Here is a 9,770-nt window from a genome sequence, read left to right on the forward strand (position 1 = left end):
TAAATTTTCTTATACAAACTTCCTGACATGAAATGAATTTTATTTGAAAATTGGGTTATATAATCGCCCAATAAAAAATAAAAATAAAATCTATTTATTGGTTTTTAATTTGGGACTAAGATCTGGTTTGGCTTTCACTAAATTTTTTTTGCTTGTAAGAAACCATGATATATCGCCTATATGATTGTTTTCTCTTAAAACCATCTTCTAAACAACCATTTGGAATGGTTTCTACAAGGTTATACTTTCGTGTAACTCTTTACTCTTGTAAGCACAATGTTTTGTGATGTGGTGTTTGCATTGTTTTTATATATGGTGCAAATGAGCCACAAGGGTAATAATAAATTACAAAAGTGGGATTGTGGGAGGAGATTCGAACCTGGGACCTCTCGTACACATGCCCTTAGTCTTAACCACTATGCTAATAAATTTGTGGCGTTTGCATTGTGCCCGTGCTGGACGGGTGTGTTCGGGTTAACGTTCTGAACTGACACGGCCCAAACCCATATTGATTCCGTTTTATTAGTGTGTTTAAAAATCATTTGTCCAACATGATTTACATAAGCATATAACGCTATTAATTAATCTCCTCAGATAACGACGAGGAATAATTTAATTTTTATAATCTCCTCTATACCACTTACGGGGGAGTATAAATGTATAATGCAACAAAAGTACTTTATCAAATAGATCCAACTTATAAGTAGGGGCTTTTCTTTCAGTGCCTTTCACTTCTTGTTAGTAGACAATCACAACTCCAAATCATGCTTTATCATGATGGTTAAGTAGATGTTACTCTCTCCGTTTCTTATTGATTATCCTGTGTTAACTGTACACATTTGTCAATGCACATTTTAAAGTATTTGTCGAGACAAACCAAATAAAACTGCACAATTACTATTCTTTTGTTATATATTACCCATAAAGTAATATCTTCGCTCAAACTCTAAATAATTAAAAAAAATTGAAGGATAAATTGTTTTTCTACCACCTTTAAAAAAATCGAAAAATTAATTTTTACCACCTAAAAAACTAAAAGTTGTATTTTACCACCTAAAAAAAATTTAAAATTTGTTTTTTACCACTTAAAAATATAAAAATAGATGAATAACGGTAATATCTTCTACGATTTCATGTATTTAACCCTCTTCTTTTTCCCCGTTTCCTTATCTTTTATGAATTTACATAATTTTTCACCACTATTAATTAACGAAATTGACAAAATTGAATGGAAGTAGAGAGAGAATGGTCAAATAGTTAAAGAAAATCACACAAGGCCGGAGTGTAAATAATTAGAGGGAAATTGAATTAGGTAGCCATACATAAAATTATGTTTCATCTGTTTTTTCATTTTCAGGTGGTAAAGCCAAATTTTAATATTTTGTTTAGGTAGTAAATTACGAGTTTTAAATTTTTAGGTGGTAAAAAATAATTTTTGATATTTACATTAGTAAAAAACCAATTTATCCAAAATTTAAACAGGGAGAAAAATAAGAAACGGAAAGAGTACCGGTTAATCCAAACAAGAATCATCAAGTTCCTTAAAATGAAAAAAAGCCGCGTAAATCACCTAACTTTATACCTCAAATCCGCAACCGTTTTAACAAATACCTCTCATTTTCCTTCGGCCTTCACTATCCCTCTTGGTCAACATCTCTTCCCGCATTTCACTCACTCTCGCCGGAGGCTCCCCGGACTTAACTCACCATGGCGCAGCGACACGTCCGTATCGCCGCCATAACCACCACAACCTCCGCCGTCGTCCTCCTGTTAATCTCTCTCCTTACATCTACATTTCCGTCATCCTCTGCCATCAACTCCACCTCCATCAACCTCAAGCACCGCCGTTCTCCTCTTATATTACCTCTCTCGGTCTCCCGTAAAATCCCGAACGCTAAACTCCGGCGTCACCTTCAAGCTAAACGCATCCCTATCAATGCTCGCATGAATCTGTTCGACGATCTCCTTGTTAACGGGTATGTAATTGAATAATGTATTTTCACTACTAATTTATTTATTTATTTGTTATTCAATAAATTTGGGGCTTTTTTTAGGTATTATACGACGAGACTGTATATAGGAAGTCCGCCGCAAGAATTCGCGTTGATTGTAGATACAGGGAGTACAGTCACTTATGTGCCTTGCTCTGATTGTGATCAATGTGGCAACCATCAGGTATTGTGATTTTCTTTTCAAATTCTGCGTTAATTTCATTTTAATTTTTCGACAATTCTGGATTACTGGTTGTTGATTATGACTAAATTGATAAATATAAGCAATTCAATTGGGAGGAAACATTCATTTGTGATTTGTTAGTGCCAGTTGGTGGATCTGGCAAGGATTTTCCATACTACAGTACATCATAGTGGGTTAGTGTTTCACAAGCAATATTCTTTGAGTTATAAGAAACAAAAGGACGAAGGAAGTTGATTTATAGAATGAATTCGGGGTTGAAAGTGGATTTAGTAGCTCATGCACCAAGTTGATAATTCGATTTGGATTATTGTCATGATAGTGTGATTGAACTTGTAATGTGATATATAAATCAGACAGAGGTAGTGATTAAGAAGAGGAAGGGAAACTGAGGTCCATAGTTATATGACTATTACTTTACACTAATCTGTAATGTATTCATGTAGGATCATCATGTACAAGCTAGATTTAGACAATTATCTAGCGTGTTTGTTGATTTTGTTTTCAAGAATGCACGGTCTAGAAAACATTTCATTGATCTCGGAGTGTGAAAAATGTGTTAGTTTTTTTTGGGGGAATTTCCTGGTTTGAGGAGGGTGTAGGCTTATACGTGGTTATGTATGCGTAATGGGCTTCTAGTTGGGAGAATGATTTGCTTTATAATACCATGGTTACAGAAAGATTGAATTGTTGGGTTGGTTATCCAAAATCGCCCCTTCCAATTGTTATTACAAAGCATGAAAAGCATCAAGTTATCCTAGAGTGCGATAATAAAAAAATTGGACATAATGTATTAATAAGGGAAGATCTAGATCTAAGCATTTACTTTGTCGAATATTAGAGAAATGCTTTCGGAGGGAGGTATAATATTTTATTTTCTTTCTGTTGTTTGTGCACATTTGAAAGACATGCTTCGGTGTTGCATTCCTCAAGGTTTCTCCTTGTCATTCCCGAGCATGCTGCTGAATGATAAAACTCAATGAACACCACTTTCTTAATACATGCTTGGGTGTCGCATTCCCCAATGGTTTCTTATTGGTCATTCCTGTGCAAGCTTTCTATAAGAAAAAGCTAGATGATTCCACTCCGGTCTCCCCCCCCCCCTTCTATTATTCTATATAACTTATTGTATACTTTTGTTTCCTTTCTCCCCTTATTTTATTGTACATGTTCACCACTGGTTTCTGTTTTATTCCGTCTTTCTAATTTTGTTGCTCTGTAGGACCCGAAGTTTCAACCTGATCTTTCAGCAACCTATCATCCTGTAAAATGCAATCCTGATTGTACATGTGATGCCGAGAATACTCAGTGTACCTATGAGAGACAGTATGCTGAAATGAGTTCCAGCAGTGGCGTTCTGGGTGAAGATATTGTATCATTTGGCAACCAGAGTGACCTTAAACCCCAGCGCGCGGTTTTTGGTTGTGAAAATTCTGAAACTGGTGACCTGTATAGTCAGCATGCTGATGGTATAATGGGTTTGGGCCGGGGTGAACTAAGCATTGTTGATCAACTTGTTGATAAAAGAGTAGTCGGTGATTCCTTCTCACTATGTTATGGTGGGATGGGTATTGGTGGGGGTGCTATGATTCTTGGCTCTATATCTCCCCCATCCGACATGGTCTTCAGCCATTCTGACCCTGATCGCAGGTATGAGCACTTGAGCAGGAAGGGTTGATTATTTGTATTAAACTTCTATTTATTTTCCTTAATATCTGACACATTTACTCTAGTTTCTGGATGCCAACAGTCCATATTACAATATCGAGCTGAAGGAGTTACATGTTGCTGGAAAGAAACTGGCTATAAATCCGAAGGTTTTTGATGGTAAACATGGAACTGTTCTAGATAGTGGTACAACATACGCGTATCTACCAGAAGCAGCATTTGTGGCATTTAAGCATGCAGTGAGCCTTTTTTTTTCCTTAAGGACTTCTCTGTTGGAATTTTACTATATCTGATTCTAGATACAGCTGTGTGGATTATGGACCTGATTTGTGAGAAAACAAAATTAATTTTCCATTTGAAGATGCACTCTGGACTCTGGACTCTGGAGTCTCTTAAATTGAATCGTATCTTTGTTGCAATTCAACTATATGTACAATTAAACAAGATATACTTGTAAAGCACATTAAAGAGGACATTAAGTATAGGATTCTTAGTCTTATGACTCAGAAGACAAGCGGTAGAGATAGAGCTTGGTTTGAGTCTCTTTTTTGTAATTAGTTTGTATAAGTTTCTACCTGGGATGTTTTGTGTTCTGGTTGTTAGTTTCTGGTCCTTCCTAGAAGGTTTGGAAACACAACTTGAACTTAGGTTGTAAAAAACTAAAAATGGTGTTTGGGCTTTGAATGTATTTGCTACAGCTTAATTACCAGGAAAAAAAAAAAAAAAAACTATATGAACAATTAAACAAGAGTGAGTGAGAATGACACAGAGAGCGAGATAGAGGAGTGTCTTAGGTTGTATATTCACTATCAATTATGCAAACAGTAGATTAGATTTTGACTTGGAATTGAATGTAGACGTTCTACACAAAAGTGATGTTCAGTGTTAAGTTGTTTTCTTATGCTACACAGATTGAGTGCTCTTGCATTCCATGTCAATTTCCCCCTTCTGTCTCAGTAGTAATGACAAGTTCTAATTAATTCGTAAAATGTTTTTAATCTTGCTTTTATTTATTTTCTTTCTGAAATGAGATCCATTTGTTAACCATGTAAGAATAGAGAATGTTGTACTTTTGCCACAATGTATGCCAAATAAGTGAATAACTGTTATGCATGTTGTTAATGCAGTTAATTAATGAACTCCATGGCCTTACGCGAATTCCTGGACCTGACCCCAATTATAATGATGTTTGCTTTTCTGGTGCTGGAAGGTAAAAGTATATACCATCATGACTTGCAGGCTGACCTAGCAGTTGCTTTTTGTCACAATTTAAAAATTTCTGCATGCTTGTGTTTCCGCAGAAAGGTTTCAGAGCTTTCAAAGACATTCCCTACAGTTGATATGGTCTTTGAAAATGGTCAAAAGCATTCACTATCACCGGAAAATTATTTATTTAAGGTGATTTTTTCAGCTTATTCCTTGCTTATTAAACTTTTTGACGACTTTCAATTCAAGGCAAACTTCAGCATTATTTAGTAGGATGGTTATGCGTATGACAGTTAGGATTCTGATCTAGATTAGACTATATCTCTTATTCTCTTACTCACTACTTACTATTTCCTCATTCAGCATTCGAAGGTGGCTGGTGCGTATTGCCTTGGAGTTTTTCAGAATGGAAAAGATCCCACAACTCTTTTAGGAGGTATTGCGTGCTTAACTAATTATCTGATCTTCTGATAGCTTACTCTTTTCCTTTCTGTGTAAACAATCTCGATCATAGTCGCTTTTCGCTTAAATTACAGGAATCGTTGTTCGCAATACTCTAGTGACATATGACCGTGATCACTTGAAAGTTGGATTTTGGAAGACAAATTGTTCTGAGTTATGGGAGAGTCTCCGTGTGTCTGATATTTCACCAGCACCTGAACCTACCCCATCGAGTGGGGAGGTTTGGACTCCAGGAATGTCACCAGCTCTAGCACCAGTACCAGTACCAGCATCCGATGGAGGTTGGACTCCAGGATTGTCACCAGCTCTAGCACCAGTACCAGTACCAGCATCCGATGAAGGTTGGACTCCAGAAATGTCACCAGCCCGAGCACCAGCACCAGTACCAGTACCAGCACCCTATGGAGTACCAGGTTATGTTATTCCAGGTAAATTCACTTAGTGTTCCTTATTTTGTTATGGAATGAGATTCAATAATTGTTTGCAAAATATTGGCTTATTTAAACACAAACGTCAATATTTCATCATCTTTATGAATTAGAGAAGGACAGAAGGTGTTGGAGCCATGGTGTAAAAACTAGCCCGAGTTAACTCGTATCGCCCGAGTTAACAAGGTTTTGGAGGCTAGCGATACTAGATATCCCGAGTTGTAAAGGTGTTTTAAAAACGGCGAGATCTCGACCGGTTCAACCGATCCGAAAGAATTTTGTCCGCATTAAACGTTATAAACCTCACATCTACTCGGTTTTCAGCCGAATTCCACATGTTTTCGACAAAAAGAAAGGGAAAAAGGAAATAAATGGAGAAACTCCATTGAAATAGAGTAGAGAACTCCATTTTCAAATCTAAAACAAGAGAGGAGAGAGAAGGTAGACAAAGGAATTCATTTTAATTATGTCACGTGTACGTTTAGGGGAGGAGAACTAGGGTAGGTAGTGAATAGGGCTGACATGGGGCTTCTTTTTAAATTTCAAATTCCTACACGACAACCCCGACACGGTCCGCGACTAACGCATCATTCCCGTTACCGATACTCCGCGACCGATCCCGCGACCGTGACCGATACCGCATTTTTTTTTCTATGGTTGGAGCAGTAACTGACTGAAAATACATACAACTATCTGACTTAGTAGAGGACACACAATGTTGGGTTAATGATGGCTGGATAGTGTTAGAAAGATCCAGGAAAAAACCAACTTATCTCTTTCCAGGATGTTCATGACAGCTGTAAACTTAGAAATGATATTGTATGTCACTATTTCATGACTACACTCAAGAATTACTTCCTCCCAAGTGAATCATCTTGCTTTACCTGGCATACCTTTTGTTGCTTTCCAAGTGGCACCAACACGAGGGAGGGCAAGATCTTCAATATACATGAGAAGGGGGTTTCTAGCATTCGCCTAAGATATTAAAAATATGCTGACTTAATGGTTTGACTAAATTTTCATTTGCTCCAGCTAGAGGGTGGTATAACTAAACTTAATATCTGAAAATCCATTTGGTTGAGTAGCCTAAGAGCCCGTTCATGTTTATTATGGTATTCTAAAAATGACTGGAGAGACGCAACTTAATTCTACCGTAGACATCAATTAGTCGTTTTGCAGAAAATAGTCTTCATTGAGCTGTCTAATTAGGCATGCATTAGTGCATTACAGGTCGGTTGGTTTCCTTTTTTCTGTAAAAGATTTTGTGCATTTCGCTTGTGCTTCTTGGTGATTTTCACCTGGGTGAATTTTCACTTGTCATTCCATCACCAATCAGGTTAAAGCCCATCTGGCTCATATGGAGTTCACTAATTCATTACTAGGAGCTTTCTGTTGTGAATATTTATGTGTCTGCTGATGTTTCTTTTCATTGACTTCTTTATCGCAGGAGAAACTAAAGTTGGATTCATAACATTTGATATGTCTTTGGGAATCAGAGTCTCGGACTTCAAGCCTCGTATGTCGGAGCTATCTGGTTTCATTGCTAGAGACTTGGGAGTCAATATATCACAAGTAAGCTGAACAGAAAGTTGATTTTACGATAACAGTTCTATTGAAGGAGCTAAAGATGCATGTGGACATCTTTAGCTCCTTGTTTGGCCTAAACTTGCTGCTCAATTTAATATGGTTTAGAAGTACACCTCTATGACCTCTTTGTATCTTCGTGTTTTTCATCATGTGAGAGTACAGTCTTCGATGTGTCTCAAAGTGGGTGTAGAAGAAGACATTTTCTGAATGCAAACAGCATGTCCACTTGGTTTTTGTTGATTCAATCTGTTTGGTAAATAGCTTTTTTTGTTGGTTTTTCCAGGTTCATCTACTAAATTTGACTTCCTCCAGAAATGGTTCACTGGTAACATGGGGCATCTATCCTGAAAGATCTGCCAAGTATATAGCAAACACAACTGCCATGGTAGGTTGTTCTTGACGAAAGAGTTAACAGTGATGAAAGCTGGATAGTGATTCCCCAATTTAATTTGATCATTGTCTTTGCAGCATATAATTGCTCATTTGGCGGAACAAAATGTTCAACTTCCAGACACCTTTGGCAGCTATAAGTTGGTTAATTGGAAGATTGAGCCACCAGTTAAACGGTACTTCACTTTCCATAGCATACCTGATTTCTGTTCTTTCCATGCCAATCTCTTTACGTGTAGTCAATAATCAGTATGCATGTATTACCTCTGTTCCTTAATACTATTTGCACGAACTCTAATGCAATATTTAACCAATAATTTATCTAGTTCCGTATGTGAAAACATTATAAAAAGTTGATATTCTGAAAAGACATACCGAGACCAATCTAATCAGATCTTACATGATAACATTTTGATGCATATAATAGTGAGAATTTACGGTCAAAGTTTTTATACTTTGGACACATATTCCAAAGCATAAAGAACTTTCAAGAATGGAGTTGGTATGTGTTTGTGCACTGTATTTTGTACTTTACTAGTAATACTAGCTTGTGATATCCAAATAATTTGAATTAGAGGATAGTTTTTGTTTCTACTCAAGTATTTTTGTGTAATCTGTTCTTGATGTGTAAAGAAAAAATTGTTTCTATTCCAATTGCTGATAATTGCTCTTGTTTCTTTTAACATTGAAGTATGCCCTTCTCATTCACCTCCATGATCTCACATGCTTAGTGCTAACGCGAAAAAAAGTCTTAATCTCTATCTAGGTTTCATATTTTTTTGGCTCTTAAAGGTTGTTATTGCCCAGAGTGCAATTTGATGATGGAAGAAGGCTTATGCATTTAGGCTCCGTTTGGTTTGGTGTAAAAGGTTTCCAGTACATTTTCCAAGGGAAAACACAATTCCAAACTAGTTTTCCTTTGTTTGGTTCCAGGTTTCCCTCCCTTTCAAATGGAAAAAGGTTTTTCCACCTTTGAGGGAAATGAAAAATTATTTTTCATCATTTGCCAAACCAGACAACGTAAAATGATTGAAAAGGGGAAAATCGTTTTCCATGAAAATTCTTTACACCCTGCCAAACAGAGCTTTAGTTTTTGTGGCAAAAAATTGTTTTCCTTGTAGGGTTATTCTGTTCTTTCTACCAAGTTGCATTTGTATTATTTTCTGCTGTTTATAATTTGATACTTCTGAAGCAGGAGTTGGTGGCATCAACACTACTTGCTTGTTGTCATGGCGGTTATTGTTTCATTGATGTTGGGAATTTCTGTTTACGGCGTTTGGTTTATTCGGAAATGGAGGCAGCAAACAACAATACAATACAAGCCTGTTGACAGCGATAATATTGTTCCTGAGCAAGAACTCCAGCCATTGTGAGCGAATAATGAGTTATCCTCCTATTCTTTTTGTTCCAAGATTTTGCTTGTAGCATGTTATTTAATTACAAACAATATAAAAAAGTTCACATATTTTCTCGATCTTATACCAAATTAATGAGGGAACTGACCTTGATTAACATAAAATGCCTAGAGAAGTTGGACAACAATTGCCAATATTCATTCTGTAATTAAATTCGTAATTTTTAATACATGATGAAATCAATAGTTTACAAAATTCTTCTGCCTGTTGTATAGAAAATTCTCGAATTTGAATGTAGCTGCAACAGGTTTTGCTCCCAGATGTTGGTTTTTTCAATTTGTGCTTTCCCTTTGCTGTGAATGGATGAAGTAAGTGATTTATTACAGCTGTTAATATTACAAGTGTGGCCTATTATTTTGAGACTGGTAGTAATTTTTGTGTTTTAGAGGCTACTACTATTAATAGTGGTGAGCAGAAACTC

At 36.5% G+C, this 9,770-nt stretch overlaps 1 protein-coding gene across 2 annotated transcripts; it reads left to right on the top strand.

The window, feature by feature from the left end:
* Nucleotides 1-102: 102 nt before the first annotated feature.
* Nucleotides 103-9,608, top strand: LOC110793367 (aspartic proteinase CDR1). 2 transcript variants are annotated; one of them, XM_021998234.2, is made up of 12 exons: nucleotides 103-1,976; nucleotides 2,055-2,175; nucleotides 3,416-3,843; nucleotides 3,944-4,100; nucleotides 4,989-5,071; nucleotides 5,163-5,259; nucleotides 5,431-5,503; nucleotides 5,604-5,957; nucleotides 7,405-7,529; nucleotides 7,828-7,929; nucleotides 8,013-8,110; nucleotides 9,127-9,608. In XM_021998234.2, the coding sequence occupies exons 1-12, from the start codon at nucleotides 1,708-1,710 to the stop codon at nucleotides 9,305-9,307; spliced, it is 2,088 nt and encodes a 695-aa protein (XP_021853926.1). In that variant the 5' UTR covers nucleotides 103-1,707; the 3' UTR covers nucleotides 9,308-9,608. The 2 variants fall into 2 exon arrangements, with proteins under 2 accessions (XP_021853926.1, XP_021853927.1); XM_021998235.2 differs by having other exon boundaries at nucleotides 9,130-9,608.
* Nucleotides 9,609-9,770: the final 162 nt, after the last annotated feature.

The sequence above is a fragment of the Spinacia oleracea genome, chromosome 3 (assembly GCF_020520425.1).
Source record: "Spinacia oleracea cultivar Varoflay chromosome 3, BTI_SOV_V1, whole genome shotgun sequence".
NCBI lineage: Eukaryota > Viridiplantae > Streptophyta > Magnoliopsida > Caryophyllales > Amaranthaceae > Spinacia > Spinacia oleracea.